Below are 18,086 nucleotides of genomic sequence, written 5' to 3'. Positions count from 1 at the left end.
TGCTTAAAAAAAAAAAAAAGAAGGGAGAGAGATGGTGAGCTGGTGGAATGTGGGTATAATTAAATTAAAGATCATTCCAGTAGTCTTTTTTTCAATAATTCCATTCTTCCAGCTTTCTCTTCTGCCAAGAAGTACAATGTGAAATGATACCCATGTAGGAAAAAGGGATATACACAACACACGGTAAGAGCCTGAATACTGGTTGGTTAGCATTCTTCACACTCTCTCTTAGGTGCTTATATTCTAAAGCATGAAGACGTCACACAGGAAATTACCTTGATGCAGTGGTCGCCTTCAAGGACACTATCATTCAAGTTATACCTGAGATTATGGAACAGGAATGTTCACAGGCAAAGATGCTGAAAGCATAGAGCTTTATTAAATCAATGTAAAGCCCACAGCAAGGAGCAAAAGGAAATACATGGGGTAGGTTAACTCATTTCAGGGAGGGTGTAAGAGGAGTGGAAGGACCACACTAGTTGAATGCTCTGCAGTGTTGATATATCCTGCCTCTCATTCTACCACATCATCTTTCCCCACTAATGCTATGTTGCAAGGACCAGAGTTCAGGTTTGAGCAAGGAAAGCAGTAGAAGGAAGGACCCAATGAAACCTGCTTCCTCCCTGTGAGAATTCACGGCAAGTAACTGAAATTCACCAATTAGCCTGATGAGCTGCTATGGGTTACAAAGGGTGACCAAATTAAGACCTCAAGAATATTGAGTGCCTCATACTTCTCATGTATATTTAGTGTATCATGAGTACATGGTGCTCCATGTATATTTAATGCAACATATATAAGGTCTTCTTGGTCTTTCTATTTCTTTCTGTGTTTTTCACATTCACATGCTCTAATTATTTTTTGTCTTAAAGTTTACTTACTTTGCTGTGTTTAACACATCATATACATTTTATCCATCTCATTTGTTTTCCTGTCTTCTATAGAAGAATTAAGTATCCCTAAATAATATAGCACATACATAGCATGGGGTATTTGGGACCCTTGAATATGGCTCCAAATTAGTTTGGATGATACTGGACCAGAGAAATAGTTTCTGATTGTTTACTTACCATAGCCACCCATAGCTTGAGAAATGAACACTTTTGATTTTGGTTGACCTGGAGTTTAAACCTTGCAGGGATACAACCCACAGGTGTCAAAAGAAATGTATTCAGTGTTATATGTAACGCTGTATCTCTTGACTTTCACACAAGATGCAGCAAGTAGTTGGTAGATGTTTGGACATAGGAGCTTGATGATGGCTGAGCCACTAAGCATAAAACGTGAGAAGAGTGTGTGAAGTCCTACAAAAACCTAAATGGTTCACGTTGCCCAAAGCGCCCAAACAGTGATTTTTCTCAGGCTGCCTTACATGAACAGAAGGCTCCCTCTTCTCTCACTTTTTGTTTCCCCGGGATGGTTCTTTCTTTGAGGAATTCTGTAGGAAGCCAGCAACACACCCAATTAAATACAGACATTGCTCCCTCCTACCAGCCCCTCTCCAACCCATCGCTGGAAGAGTGAAGAACCCAATGGCTTTACTTGGTTGATTTTATTTTCATTTTTTATTGAAAGCTTCATCAAAGAAAACAGAAGTTTAAACCTAACATCCACTGATCTACAGAAAGCCCAAGGAATGGGGGAAATGGTAGCTTGTTTGACTGTGGCACAGATGAAAGAAATAAAAATAAAAGCAGAAACACCATAGAATTACAGAACTTTCCATGACAGTCGGAGACATCAGTACAAAATGCTCTTAAATAAAGTTCAAAATTGAATGATGCTTCAGAAGTTCCATGAAATCAAGTATGGCCTAAAACAAGAGTTGTAAAAGAAGTTGTCCCATTTTTTTGTTTGTTTTGTTTTTTTTGTTTTTTTTTAGAAACTCAGTATTTCATAGCAAGTACACTTTTACATATATTTTTGAAAATTAAGATTCCAATTATATCCTTTTCTTCTTTTTAAATAAATGGAAGCATTAATTTCCAGAGTGGAGAAAACTTTTTCAAGTGTCTCTTTGCAATAGTTTTTACAGTTCCTGAAAATTATGGAATAACTTTTTTATATATGAGAAAATAACATACTTTGGAGAGGAGGAGGAGGACAGAGCATCTTTCTTAATAATCTAAGACCAGAGGGTTTAAAATACAAAGTGTAATACAAGTTACACTTTGGACATTATTTAAATTTGAAATGATCATTAAAAAAAAATCCACTGGAGAGTCAAAGTTATTCACCCTTAATACAGTAACACAAAGTCAAAAAAGAACAAAACTATGCATTTATTTTTGTGAAAGATTTAAGATAGGGATATTAGAGTGTTTCACCAAGAGCTGCTATTATATTTTCATAACTGAATTTTGAGTTGACCTTTTCTACCGGATCAAATTTCAAAACAAAAGGAAATAAAAAAAGCTTTCTTTTGAGGGAAGCCAAATACTTTGCTAGTTTTTTTTCCTTTATATTCTGCAAGAATACAGCCCACTCTCAATTATTTGTGGTGGATGGGAAAGGAACAATATGGATAATAAAAATCAATGGTATATGATGCACTGACATTAATTTTATAAGTGATCTCAAACTCCTTCAATAAATCAATACTTAACAATAAGCAAAATAGACTGATTTGAATTTTATTTTCCATTGTTTCTTTTCCCACCCTCAGGGTGACATGTTAATAAAAGGAAACAGAGCCCCAAGTTCTAATAGTTGAAAAGGAAAGACAAAACAAATCCACAAAGTAGATAATTAGCCCTTCAAAAATTGAGAGTGATTGTATTTCTGCAAGATTCAGTCATGGGGCAGTTACTAACTGGAGTAAATAAAATGGAAAAAAAAAATAAGTGTGATTCGGTGGTCTAGTAGTTCTTCCTGAAGACTCCAAGCTTGATCTCACCCCTGCTTCAGCTTTAAAGCTTCCTGAGTGAAAAAAAGCATTTCTTAAAACATTATTTTCCCTCCCAGAAATACAAAGAAATGAACATTGAGAAGCCATCCATCCTTTTTGTGCATGTATGAGACAGTTAGAATATGTACTAGAGTATAAAACCAAAGATAAACGATATCAACAATCTGGGGTGTGCTCCCTGCCCTACATCATAAAAGATCTTTGCTGGACACTTGGGGTGTTATACTTAGCTTTTGTACTTTTCTGAACTCTATGTAATCCACAAAAGAAAGCCATGACCAAGAGCACTTGGATTAGAAATTAATTACATATTTAAAAATACTGGGTAAAAAATGAAATTTGAGTTAGACTCCACTGTCTTTCAATGCCACAGGGGATGTTAACTGTAAAACGAATTGATTCATTAATGAAATCCCATCATCACTCTGCCACAGGAAGGGTACAGTATACAGAATCAATGCGCCCGTTTCAATTTCATCAGCTCCTCAGATCGGGGTGAGAGGCTGTCATTCCCCGTGAGCTCAAAAGTTTGAAGCATGCCAAACACAGTGACATGAAAAAACAAAGTCTCATCTTTTACTCCCTACTGTGGACAAGATAAGATAGATCAAGGCTCCATGACATGTTTGAACTTTATTTTGAAGTGATTCCTCAAATGTGTTGAATGTTGTTATACACATACAAAAATATTATCCTTTCATTTGATTTTATGTCATAGGAAAACATTTATCACTGAAACCCACTTAAGAATTTCTCCCTGCTTATCAGCTCATCTGCAGTTGTTTGTGGGCTCAAATTAAACATGACACTGAACAGTCAAATGTACTTTTAGTCTCCTACTAATATTACAATCTGTCTAGACAGCACATTGAAACTTCTCAATCATGAAGATTTCCTTCTGGACTAAGACAGGTTCCTATGATTTATTTGTGAAAAGAGTTTCACTTATTTGATTCTAACAATTCATTCCAAAAGCAAAGGTCATTTTAAATCAAATCTCACTTCTCATTAATGGGAATTTTAGGCCCCTGTAAAAGATACATAGTTATATAATTGACTTCACATTTATTCAAATAAAGTTTTTTTTTAAAACTTGTTTTGGGGTCATGTATGAATTGAAAATAGTTTTCAAGCAGTTTTGCAAGGGGCTGATGTAGTCTCTAGGTATAGTGAACCTCCTGCTCCATGAGCCACCTTCTGCTCTTAGCTTTCTATCTCTAAGATGAGTGCTTTAAACAGCATGTAATTTTTCATTAGAAAAGGGTGGAAATGAGTCTTATCTGCTGCCAAATGTGGCAGATATTTTAAGGTCACAGGAAGAAGTGATTCAAGTGAAGCATGGAGACAATGCCTGAACGACTGAAATCTACCAAGGAAACAAAGTGACCCCGACCAAATTGGAGTAAGGTAGAGTGTTTTTTGTTTGTTTGTTTTTGTTTTTTTTTTATAGAATTTATGTCACTTGCAATATTTGAGACATGTCAGTATTCAAGGACAGTCACCAGCTCCTGCTAGCATTACATTTAGTTCACTCAGGGTCCATGACATCTTCAGAAGACAGGACCATGCATTGAGGAGTCTCTATACATACTTTGCCTCCTCTGATAACACTTTATTAAAAGAAAATTATTATTAAAAGAAAACCCACTCCTCCACTGACCATGTAACTGGAATTTGGATGAGATCGTTTATCCCATTTGGATTCTGCTTTTAGTTTCTTTCCTAATGTTTAAGCTAAGTATTTGCAATTAAAGTTGAAAGGAAAAATTTAACATTTGAATCAGATGGTAAACCAGAATACTCAAAAAAAAAAAATGAGTACAGGATAAAACAACCATAATATATAGTTGATTAAATTAGGTTTCTGATGTTTACATATATTGAACACATATTTTGGGTGTGTTTTGTTTTTCAGCCAATGTAATGTTGCTTACCTGTTGCTTTCCCCCCTCTGATGTAACTCTTAAAAACAAGTATTAGGTAAGAGATGACAGATGAAAATTTGAACATGTGCCATTTTTTCCCTTCACTTTTTTCTTTTTGATATGAAAGAAGATATTGTATAGTATGCCATGATATAAAACATCCAAACACAAAACATATGGACACATAAAATGACAAGTAATTTCCTTTTGACTGAAGTGGCTTAAAAAAATTGAGATCACTGAAATTTCATAGTTGAAAACAATGTTTCTAAATGTATAAATAAAGCTGTAGTTTTGAATAGAAACAGGAAGTGACCTAGGCACATTCATCAGCCACATGGTAGCTACCTCTTAGCCTCATTGTTGATTGTGTAAATGAGACTTTCTTTGTATCACATGAAGTTTAGTTTTTTGTTTTTGTTTTTGTTTTTTTTTTACAGAAACAAAAGAAAGCATGTTGATTTCATATTCAAATGAATTATGCCCAGGATAATCCTTATTTATACAAAGAGTTCAGAGAGTGAAAAAACGAAACAGAAAACACAGTTCCCACACATGTTTGCTTATACCCTCTGTAATCTGAGGGCCTGCTTCTCAAAGATAAAACTTAAGTGCTATCCTTAAAATACATGAGAAGCTGAAGTATGGAACAGAAGAAAGTGCAAATTTAGGATTCTCTTTAAAGCATGGAAAACCATAAGGATAGGTGTCACCAGTAGGAATTTCTCTGTAGCATATTACGATTTCTTGGATATATTTTCACCTCTAATTTGCCCACAAAAATATGGAATCACTCTTTAGATTTGAGTTTCCAATACATGGTATTGCAAATAAGAGAGCCAGATCTATTTCAACTCTAGGCTTTTGTTTGTAGGTGATAAATGGTGGAATATTGACACTTTCTTATGACTCAAACTCATTACTCACGCTGACCTAATGGGAATATGATTTATCTTTAATTTTTTTTTGTTTGTTTTCAGAATTTTTAAAAGCCTATTCTGATTTGTCTTACAATGAACTTAATGCATTTCCCTCTTCCTTCTGGACTAAGACAGGTTCCTATGACATAGTTTGTGAAAAGTTTCACTTATTTGATTCTAATGATTCATTCAGAAAACAATTCTAGTGCATGATTCAATTAACAAAATTTCATTGTCTTTAGTTTCAGGTAAAACTGTACATGTTGAACACAGATTTCATGAACCAAATATGCAGAGACATTTGTTACATCGATGTTTGTTAATTCATTTTAGACAAAGTTTTGCATCATTCTCAATGCAAATATATCTCCTTTGGCTTCAATGATTGATCAAACCTAATTGTTTTGGTTCTTATTAATATAAATCCTACAATTTCTTGATTGTCAACTAGCATTTTAAAAAGCTTACCTAAATTCCATTAATAGAATCATCAAACTTATTGGTCCCACTTGCCTCAGAGAGTTAACTGAAATAAAAAGGTCTATTTTGTCTTTCTTCTGACAACACCAGGATTTGAAAATACAACGGAAAAGGCAAAAAGAAGATATCCCCTCCCAACTGCAGAATCAAGGTGACTATTCATGGTGAATGACGACAACGACTGAGGTGAAAAGACAAAATCAAGAGGTGTTGGAATTTAGAAGGAAGACTACTGTTACAAATACAATGAGACCTTTTCAGGAGACCACTCACCACTTAACAGAATATCACTAAGCTTTTTTGACAAGTGACCCTTCAGACCAGGTGCAGGAAGTATCGTTAGTTCAAAATTCACATACAGAAATTTCAACCTATTAAAAAATGTGTCTTAGCTTATTGGTGGCCATCAATATAGGTTTCACTACTCAAGAGAGCTAGCAAGGAACCAGAAAAGCTCATGGAATTTAAAGCCATTTGCTCTATCAGTTGGTATCCAGAACTCTTCATGCTGAAACTGCTGAAAACAGCAGGTGAAAGCTTCTACTATAAACAAATATACAAAAAAAAAAAAAAAAAAAAAAAAATTGCAGGATGTAAAACACCAGTGGAAGGTAGTTTAAACAAACAACAAAATAAGAACTGGTCCGGCCATGTAGGTCAAATAAAATTTTTAAAAGAAAAGAAAAACAACCTTGATCTTCTGGACTGCAATAGGGTGCCACTTCTTCTTTGGTATAAAATAGGCCATCCATAGGCTGAATTTGATCACAACTAGGAAAGACTACAGAAATTGTCAACAATTTCTCTATCTATTGCTTTTTTTGTTTTTTTGTTTTTTGTTTTGTTTTGTTTTGTTTTTTTTTGCACTTTTGACCATAAGCTCCTATCTACTTAAGTTTTTTTTAATGCTCTTAAGCTAAGTTTTGCAATGTGACAAGCAAAGCTGACTAAAAACTTTGTAAAGCTCATAAAAAAGACTGCAGATAAAAAGCACTAATGCTTTTGCTAGCAATCACGCTTTGTAAATTAAAAAAAAATCTGCATTCTGCCCCCCAAACACGCATTATTTCTAATGCAGTTGTTTTTAAACCAACCTTAATATCTTTACCATAAAATGTTTTAGCCTTCTAGAATGACTCAACACTTAAGACAAAGTTCATGAAAAGTCCCAGCATTTTTCCAATTCTTGTGGTTGCCATGGTTTCTTTTATCAACAAATTTTCTTCAAATGAAGAAAAACATTTTCTTTTAAACTGTACAGTTTTTTTCACCCTAAAAACTCATAGTCTTAAACTTCTGTACCAGTTAAAGCTGGCACAATATTTCAATTCTTTCTTGATTTTTTTTTTTAACAAGACGTTGACAGCTTGCCTCGAGAGCCTTTGACGTCCTTAAAATTAAGGCAATTAAGATTCAAGATAAACCTTACCTAAATATTTCTAAGAAAAAAATAAAATAAAATAAACCAATCCACATTTAAACAAGATGGGGGGGGGGGAGTAGCTTAATTACCAAGGAAAACAACTTGTTTCCATTTTTGTTTGCCCACCTCTTGACATCATATTTTCTGTTAAAAAAAAAAAAATCTATCTACACCTTCAGATAAATTCTGAATTCAAATGTTCTTCCACATAATACGTCAACCTTCCATATTTTGTTTTGTTGTTTTTGTTGGTTTTCCTCTTCTGGGATTTTTCTTTTTTACTTTAATTAAAAAAAAAAAAATGATGGCAAAAAATAAACTGTCAGACCACATGAAGGAACCATTTGCACAGCACATATAAATGCTTTGTTTTCGTTGGGTAAAGTAGAAGATTAAAAAAAAAAAAAAGCATTCCATTGACGCCTGTGCAAACTGGAAGCCAACTTCTTGTTCGGTGAAGTTTCTTCATTCAAGGCAAAGTTTCAGACGGACATTCTTCAGTCTTGTTTATGGTCTGTGAAAACAATTGAGTAAGTGGTTATCACATCAAAGCAACTTTGAAATTGCCTCTGTGCTCTTTTTCAATGAGGTCTCTTCAAAAGATACCAAGCTCTTTCAAAATAACAGTCATCAATGAATTTGTAGAAGCATACTGGGCCAATTAAAGTATCAAATTCTGCCACTTTCACACAAACATATACTCCAGCCAAAAAGTATGTTCATATTAAATATCAAGGCTAATAGGTCAAGAATATCTCTCAATTGTAAAGTAATATTACAAATAAACCCAGATAAAAAAATACTGCCTTTGTGCATGGAATCTATTTTTCATTGACTGACTTATGTTATAGCTCCCCCAGAAACTCGTTGAGTAATTCTACCCCTTCAGAATTCCCATGAAATTCATCACTTACTCAGTCAACAAATATGTGGGACCCTACTATGTACCCAAGGTATAGCAATGGATTGTATGTTAACTAAAGGTAAGTTTGCATAAGCCTTATTGGCCCAAGTAATTAAGTAAGACAAGTAAGAGGGCAACAACATTTTCTCTCTTTTCCTTCTCTTCTTCCATGCTCATTCATCTCATCAAAATTTCAAATTCTTGAAAGCAGAGACTATATTTTATTTTTCCATTTTACTCTTCAGAAGTCTGGCAGAGTGGTAGTCACATAATAGGTGTTTAACTAGACAAATGTCACATTTACTATATGCCACTTTCCCTAGCCTAGCCCCAGAAATGTCTTCTGCTGCTGCCCCATCTATATTGCAAGGCTGAGCTTCCAGTAGGTTGACCTTTACTCTTAGCTCTTCCACCCATAGATGAGAGTTTTTCTAAATAATTTCAGGGGTGTGCTATATAAAAATGAAGAACCTCATGATACACAGCTGCTTAATTTAGTAGAGAAACCTCAGGGTTGCTGGGTATAGTTGTACAGATTGCTCACTGCACAAGATGAATAGCTGAGAGAGTGCAGGGGGGCTAAATTCCAGCCATTAGTCTGTTCCCCAAGTTACGTACTCTGATGCAGGGCTGCATCACCCTGAGCTAGTGGGCCTTATTCAAGTTGACAAAAAGCCCTCAACAATGTTTTAAACTATATGTCAGTTAGTTTGGGATAACCCAGAGGGGTTGTTTTTCTTATACTGCAAAAGGCCCTCATGTGAGTCCCCTATGGTTCTTACAAACTTACAAACTTGTACTTAGAATCATGTAAGAAAAGTGATTAGTTGGTAAATTGAATATTTCCAATTTTTAACCAGTAGTTTAAGTCTCTAGAAATATTTTTTTTTTGCTATATTAGACAAGAAAGTAGAATTTCTTCTCAGAAGAAATACAATTACATTTTTCATAATAGCTACAATAAGGGAATTTTTATTAGTAGTAGTCATGGGAACCATGGCATATATTTGATCTCTATACTTCTGCAAGTTTAGACTTACTCCATTATTTCTAAAAATCTATCTTGTATGGCTTTGTGTGTTTGTTTGTTTGTTTGAATCTATTCTTTGCTCCCAATCCTAGCTTTCATCCTGCTCTTATTGTACATTGAGAAGAAAACACCTAAAACAGCGTGGATCTCTGTAAAAGCTGCTCAATGAACAGTGTCTTAATGATGGACTACACTGGCATAGAACACTCACTGCTCAGGTGCAATGTCTAGTGCACTTGTCTCAAAGCATCCATGTTTACGAGATGGGCTGGAGCCATTTTCATGTTTTTATAACCTTCCACAAATGTTTCTAATAGCCCTCTCCTATAACTTGCTTAATCTTCAGGTAGTCTCATTTCCATGTGAAAACAAATGGGGAGAAATGAATGGTTGTACTTTGCATTTTCATAGCTGCTAGCTAAAGTTTGAAGGGAAAAGGTGTTGCCATTTAATAGAACTGAATTCACTCCTAGCCACCTTCTCTGTCCTAGGTAAAGGGTGAAAGTGCACATTTAATTAATGATATGGGTTGCACTGATATCCATAAAAATAGAAGGCTTCTAAATTTGCATGGCTGTGATCATTAGTAACAGGAACGCTTTAAATTGATCAGGGGGATTATATCAGAAATAATATTGGTTGCAACTTAAAAAGAATTCATGTAAGTAAGATAATGTATATGTAAATCACTTGGAAACTGTAAAGTACTGTGCAAGCAGAATACATCATTACTCATAAGCATAAATGACATGTAAACATGGTAATCAAGGACATACTTTACATGTCATTAACATACTTACAATGTATAGGGAATTGGTGTCCATGACAATTTAGTTAGCCAAAGAAGACTTGAAGAAGAAAAACACCTTGCAATGCTGGGGTTGAGATGAGGACCTTCTAAGGTCAGTGTGGGTGTTGGAGGACAAAGAGTTTGACTGAATTTAAGATCACAGTGTTATTTTGAACCCTTTATCTTTCATCTCTCCCCCCGCAGCAAAAAAAAAAAAAGAAAAAAGAAAAAAGAAAAAAAAGAAAAAAAAGAGCAGAATGAATAGATTAGGAAGTAGCAACTGTAATCTTAGAATTCTAGACTTTCAGAGCTGGAAGAAGTCTTAGAGATCATCTAATAATGCAATATTCCCCAGTGTCTTTCCTGATAGATTAGCTCTTTGCCACGTAGAAAGGATTCTGTAGTCAAGTTTGGGAAAAATTGCATACTCGTCTTCCATTACTGGATCACCCATAGGCAAACTAAGCATGTGGTTAGGAATGAACAAAAAAGGGTATCCAATGCAAAAAAAAAAAAAGTTTCTGAAAGAATATAATCTTTGAAATTAGTATCACAATCATCATCATGTTGACAACAAAATTTTTTGTTAGCATTCTTTAATAATTTGTTAAAAAAACAAAACAAAACTCTTAGAATTCCAAAGAAGGAGGGCAGCACACACTAATCTTTCAAGAACATTTGAAATATTTGTCTGGCCCTCTAGGAGGTCATAGCCATTAGCATTTTAATGGCTTTGAAGAGAACTGCAATTAAGAAAGTATTTCATTTAGGTTAAAGCAGTGTTTCCCAACACTGAAACACTGCTTCTGACTATTCCTCCCCACCCCAACTCCAGAGAATGATGATAAATTATCTCTCTCACCGCTAGAGACCTAATTTACACTCTGGAGAACAATCTAATCTCTCACTTTAAAGAAGGAAAGGAGGCTCCAAAGGGTTGAGTGACATCTAGTAAGTGGCAAAGATGCAATTTGAATCAAGGACTTTTGATTTACCATCTTGGACTTTAACTTTGCTTGAAGACTCATACTTTCAAGTCCTACTCATTTTTAAGATTTTCTAAATAGCACAAAGAAAAACTGATAACTTAGGCAGGAACTGGAATTTCCACAGAACTTCCAAAATAAACCACAGGTATCATTTCCACCTTTTGGGATAAGAGTCCAGAGTCCCTCTGCATTAATAGACTCTTAAAAATAGAAGAAGAAAAAAAGCATGACTACAAAACGTGAAGACCTGCTTTTTCAGCTTGGAAAGTAGAAGTTAGAATACTAAAATATTTGCTGACATAGATCCCAAATATAACCTATTTATTCATATGCACATTTATATTTCTAAAACTTTTATCTTGCAACCTTCTATTGTGATGTCTCTAATTTACTTTAAAATACCTTTAGTATAGACATTATGATGTTAAATGTATGCCTGATGGGTTAAGCTACTTTTTAGGGGCATTCAGCTACCCAATTCAGGATTTCACACCCCATAGGAGGTCAGCTATCATTTAATGAGAAAGGCCATAGGTTTGTACATGTACTTTAAACTACCCATATGTCAGTTAGCATAATGATTGTTAAAAATGGGTAGCCTGATGAAGGTAGGGGCATGCCATTAGCAAAATGATGTTGGAAATGAACTGCCATTTGTAAAATTTGGAGTACTCAAGATAATGTGGATTGGTGAAAGTATTTTAGAGATAGTCACTGCTCTACATGAACAAGAAAGATAGGTGTGGAGAAGGATGTAGAGAAATTAGTAGCCTATAAATTTAGCCTATAATTCTGCTCGTGACTTGACCTCAAAACAAGACCGTTAAAGTAGATTTCTGGTGGCCTCCATAAAGAAACACAGTCTTACCACTAGAACATGGCCAAATCTAATCTAAGTGATTTTTTCGTATTAAGAGTGTTCAGATTACTTAAAAGAACAGAGCTGGGACTGTATCAGGTGAGTACAGAGCAAGCTGTATAAATTGTTGTGTGCCTGTTTTCTATTGACTACTAATATTTGTCTCTGTGGGTTCCTAAACTTTTACCAGTGATAGTTATATAAGAAAAAGAACTCAGGTGTTTACATGACCCAAATGGTTTTGAAGAAACTCATGTCTTACTATGACACAGGTCAGCTTCCCTTGGCTGAAATTGACAAAAACTTGGATAGAGTCACATTAATTTCTTCCTTTCAAAAATTTTCAGAAGTGGTCGTCATTCACCAATTTATTTGACTTAGTGTATTCTCTTGGTTTTCATTTAATATTTTATTGTTGTTGTTTCAAGTTAAAGCTCCTAGTACTTGGTAGTATGTTAGAGAGAGGAAGTTGAGAATATAAACAGGACCTGATAAACATTTTCTCCCGGTTTAAAGAAATGTCCGCAAGGCAATGTAAGTGGTTTTCACAAGTCACACATTTGAAATGTTCCACGTTCCAGGGTGCTTTCATCTCTATCATGTTGCAGCAATGAGCACGCCCTGTGGAACATCATGTAACATATGTTCCTGCATGAGTGTAAAAGAAAATTCCTTCAAACGAGGAAATCCCTTACCATAATTTTTACCCCTATGAAGACATGGGATGGAGGATTTCTATTCTTGATATTTATCATATGTGGAAAGCTCTGCATTATCAACCATAAGAATCTATGGTGCAAGGCACATAACCGTGGGGTAACCACAGTTTTAAACTGTGGTTTAAAAAGTTTTATGTCGTCAGGACTTCTTCAACTATTTCAAGGAATAAAGTTTCTGTGAATTAAATTCCTTGTATTCTCCACAAATCAGGCCCTCCTGATTTTATATCATCTGCCTCTGTTAGCGGCATCAATAACTCCACAGTTTTGCTTGGAATTTGAAAGTCCTGTTCTACTTTTCTTACCTCAGTCTATCTCCCTAGCCCTTAACCCCACCATCTCACTTGTCATGATCTTGAAACAGGGCTCGGTTGGGACCCGCACAAAAGAGGCCTTGTAATGTTCCTGGCCTTACCTCTCCCTGTCCTAGAGCTTAACAATTGATCAACACCCTCCCTGCGTTTTGAGGTTGGAATGTCTCCAGTCCCAGTTCCTGAGTTTAGAAGGTCCCCTGTCCCAATTTCCTGCTTTAGATAATGACCTTAAAACTCATGCTTGCTTACTGATCACAATCTCTATGGCCTAGCATTCTTTCCAGTTACTGTTATCACTGCTCCTGGGTTGATGACCATGAAGGGGAGACACATCGCCAGAGGGAAGCCTCCATGCAGACCCCAGAACTCTCACATAGCCTCTGGAGGAACGCCCAGATTTTCGTTTAAATACCCCAAGTTAGACTGCAAATGTGAAGGCAGTTTTCAGAGGTGTTTACCCGTTGCCTTGTCAGATCACTGCTGCTCTGATAATAAATGCTTATTCTATGACCCAACTCCTGTGTCAGTCTATTGGCTGAGCGGCGCAGGCAGCATGAGCTGCAGACTCCTTTGTTCTGCAGTTTCAATCTTATTTCAGAATTTTTTACCCTCTTGTTTGAACCATTGCAATAATAGGACTCTCTGTTTCCATTGCTTGCAAATCCATTGTCTACATCAACTGAAAGGACATTCAAAGAACAAAGAAAACCTCAATCTCAGTATGGCACCTGATCTGAGAATCTGGGTCCAATCTGCCTTTTCACACCATTCTACTACTCCGCATCTACTTCCCATATTATTCTACTGGTGCATTTTCCCATCCATGGACATGGATCAAGATGTTACTTCACCTGGACCATTGCTCCTTCCTGTCAGACCCAGTTCCAGTTGTCACAACCTCCACCAAAGCTTATACACCAAGAAAATTTAAATGTATCCTCCTATTATTTACTATAGCACTTTAAAAAAAGACGCCTGTCCATTTTCTTTCTTGCAGTATACTACCCTTGTCTATGTGTAGGTATAATCCTGTACCAGATTGTAAACCTTTGAGGGCAAAGATCCTATCTCCTAGCATAGTACCTGGCATAATACTGAGTACTAAAAGTGACACTGGGCCTAGGTGTGGAGGTAGATGGGGAGACTCTCCCCAGAATCCGTGAGAGGCCAAGATGCTCTCTCTCTGGGTCAGATGGAGGACTCCCCTCCCCACCACTTCATACAATGAGCATGGAAAGGTGGGGACAACCCTGAGAATGGGCATCTTCTTGTGGGCTGACAAGTAGGGGCAGCAAAGTTGATTTAATCATGCAGGGAGAGTAGGAGGTTCTAAACAATTCCAAGAGGGGCCATGTGTATCCTGAAAGCCATCCTTGACACACATCTCCCTCTAGATAGCCTCCATTGGTAAGAATCATTGAAATGTAAATACAATTCTGCCATTCCTTTTCTTAAATCTCTCCAAAGATCTTCTAGCTCACTTAGCATAAAACCAAGAATAATTAATTACTCAACACCAAACCAAGTATCCAAAGACCGAAGGTCTTATAGAAGATAATCTGTTTGACTTCTTTTCCTACTGCCCTCCACACCAGTCCACCCTATGCCAGCCTCAGGTTCCCCCTATGAATTTCTGTTTTCTCTACTAGAATGCTTTTTCTCTAAATCTCTCCAAGATTAGCTTCTAACTATCCTTCAGATCCTGTGAGAGACCTTCTGATACCAAATCTTAGGTTTTTACCCAGTCACTTTCTATTACAAGAATCTTTTAAGCAGTCTGCTTTGAAATTTTGTTTCTTTTTGATTATTTGCTGATTGATTCATTGATTGTTTGTCTACTCCTAGTAGAAAATAAACCCTGAGTGCCATCTGCCTCTTGCATTGAACTTTCACTAGCATCTAGATACTGTCTGTCACATAGTTGGCCCTCAATCCGTAATTGTTGATTGGATGAATGAAAGCATTGTTTTCATTTATCCAGGCTTCAATAAACTGTTAGCAAGGAGGGTCTCAGATCACTCATTTCCTCATTATGCTTTAAAACAGCCAAAGCCAGTTTCACCTACTCACCAAGCCTTGAAAAATGTTTTTGGCAAACGTAGCATTTTTGGTCTCCCACCAGTGCCTCTCACTGTGCTTCCACATAGCCAATCTCTACTCCTTTCTCACATATGATCTGCTGAGCAGACTGGGGAAAAAAATTCCAATATTCTTGGAACAGAGTGCCAGAGACTACAATATTGTTTGGTGTATGTAAAAGTGATAAAGTGATTCACACAGGCTATCAGTGAATTCACACACACACACACACACACACACACACACACACACACACACAAACTGCTTTATTTCCTATGGATCTTTTCTGAAAGCTATTGTGTGATGATGATGGAAACAATACTAATACTACTGCTAATAATGATAATTCCTTATATTTGTAAGGTTAAGTCATGTTCTGAGTACATTTAATTCTCAGGACGAACTTTAGAAGCTAACTCACACATATAAGACTCCATTTCCATGATTAAGCTTTCAACAACAAACAAATCTCTATTGAGGAAAAGAGCAATGATGATCAAGAAATGGGGCAACGTTATACAGGCAGAAAGGATCATCAGGAATTCTCCATTCACAGGGACTTTGATTGTTATCTACAAAGTAGAATAGTTTGCATGACAAGATATTTCAATATGGACAGAACTTTGTTAATTCCTTTGGTTTCAATCAAAATCTTTCAAATTTTAGTCTATATAATTACTCAACACAAAGCCAACTCTACTTTGCTTTGTAAGTTACTTAAGGATTTTCAAGAGTAATTCTGACTGCCTGATTTTTGCTTTTCTATTTATTCCTGAATAAGATCCTACTCTATGATGTTTTATATTTTATAATACCCTTTTTCATGAATTATTTTACTGGTTGTTCAAAGCAAACTTGTAAGTGGAGAGCTACTGTTTTTATTTAAGAATGAGAAAACTGAGACCAAAATACAGGCTCACTATTCAGTTTCAAGTGGGGATACTGGAATTTTTTCAAAATCTGCATGGTATTTTATTTTTTTATTTTATTTTTTGGTAAAAATAGCTGCTATGCTCCTTTCTGCATCTAAACCATTTGGCAGTGAACTCCTACATCAACCCTGGGTGTGACCATGTGACTTGCTTTGCCCAAAGGGGCAGAAGCAAATGAGTCACAAACAGAATTGAAAATGGCAGTCATTTGGGCTTCCTCTTTTGTTTTTCTCCAAACTCTGAGACTTCCATGTGAATAAGCTTGCTGGAGGATCAAAAACATGTGGCTCACTCACTTCTGTCACTCAACCAAAAGCCAAACACCAAGACTCAGAGCTGTGGAAATGACCAGCAGCTGTCCCCAGGTGCTTGAGCAAACCCAGTCAACACCAGAAGACCTATCCACAAGCTCAAATCACCAACCCATATAATCATGAACGAAATAAATGCTTCTCACTAAGTTTGAGATGGTCGGTATTGCCGCAAAAGCTAACAGCTACAACACAAGAGAGTCAAGTGAAGATGGCTGCTCTTGACGGAAAGAGTTTAGTGTAGCCCGCACTTACTTAGACTGTGGGTAAGGGTATGCAGATGCGTGTTCATTGGACGTGTCCACTGCTATTTGTTGTTGCTGACCACTGGTGTCCTGGGATGAAGGTGCCACTGTCTGGGGAGAGGTATCAGCAACAACACCCTAAAGAGGTAAATAAGAACACAAAAGTCTTATTGGCTTCATCAAAAAACCCTCTTCCAGATGGACCGTAGAGAATACCCCTCTTCTATTTGGCTCGACTAAAGTTGCACTCAGCTGCATGAAGCCACAATAAGCACTCAAAGGAAGACTGCAGAGCACATTTGGATAAGGGCTGAGAAATTCACCTCAACGTGCAACCAAGAAGCCTTGCCATCACATGTCCTTGGAGCAAACGGTCAGAAAATCATTTTGCCCATACTTAGAACTTTTAAACCATAATTGCACACAGCCACACTAAATAGTAATTAATTAGTAAAAAAAAATCCAGGCAGGATTTCTGTAAAAATTGTATATTCAAGCATTTTGCTAGATAGCGAACTATACCATGTCCATATGATCTGGCAAAATAATGAACTCTGACCTTAATAAAAATCTACATCAAAATTTGGAATTCTTTTACAAGGCTACGGCTAAGCAGGATTTCCCTTCAGAAATTGGATTTGTGTTATTTTCCACAACATGAACTGGACTTCACTTAGAGGTTTCAGAAAAAGAAACAAACATCCTTCAATTTGATTCGCTCCTGCCTGCACACTTTCATTCTCTTGTTTCTCACAGAAGCCAACAAAAATGAACTTCTGGAATCGGTCATCATCAGGGACATATGTTTGGTTTCCAGAGAGGCATGACTGATTTTATTTGATAGTTACTAGGTCTAAGGAAGGTATCTATCTGAATATAGCCTCCTGATTTTACTTATAGCCGGGGACACTTGCAGTGATATTGGGTTTCAGAAGTTTTTGGTCAACTCTCTGTCACTAACTAAAGATCCCTGAAATTATTCTTTCAATTTTGAAAATTCTCCCTATATAATTTGATCTATTTTTTTCCCTAATATACTATTTAGTATTATGCATTTTTCTGAACCTCCCAGCAGCATTTACTTGTATGGATACTGGTGAATTTTCAATGAGTGTTTTCACACAGTCAATGAATCAATGCTTTTCATTATAAGCATAAGTCAAGGAAATCCATGAGAGTATACTTATATTTTTCTTAATGAAAGAGTTTTTTTAAAATCCTAGATTTAGCTATAGTTAGACTATTTCCAACAAGCCAC

At 36.2% G+C, this 18,086-nt stretch overlaps 1 protein-coding gene across 17 annotated transcripts in view; it reads right to left on the bottom strand.

Moving 5' to 3' along the window:
• Positions 1-4,355: 4,355 nt before the first annotated feature.
• The window catches only part of RBMS3 (RNA binding motif single stranded interacting protein 3), a gene marked incomplete at its 3' end in the record, with an annotated part of 1,241,782 nt that continues 1,228,051 nt past the window's right edge, over positions 4,356-18,086 (bottom strand). For 7 of the 17 annotated variants that reach the window (XM_081071713.1, XM_081071714.1, XM_081071715.1 and 4 more), the window contains 2 exons: positions 16,839-16,966; positions 5,271-8,170 (listed from right to left, as the gene is read on the bottom strand). In XM_081071713.1, the coding sequence (XP_080927839.1) occupies positions 8,164-8,170; positions 16,839-16,966 (135 nt within the window). Of the gene's footprint in view, positions 8,171-16,834; positions 16,967-18,086 lie in introns of those variants that run through there. The other 10 variants (XM_081071712.1, XM_081071706.1, XM_081071710.1 and 7 more) reach the window with 4 other exon arrangements.

This window comes from Rhinolophus hipposideros, assembly GCF_964194185.1.
Source record: "Rhinolophus hipposideros genome assembly, chromosome: 14".
Taxonomy (NCBI): Eukaryota; Metazoa; Chordata; class Mammalia; order Chiroptera; family Rhinolophidae; genus Rhinolophus; species Rhinolophus hipposideros.
This window is presented reverse-complemented; position numbering and strand designations above follow the sequence as displayed.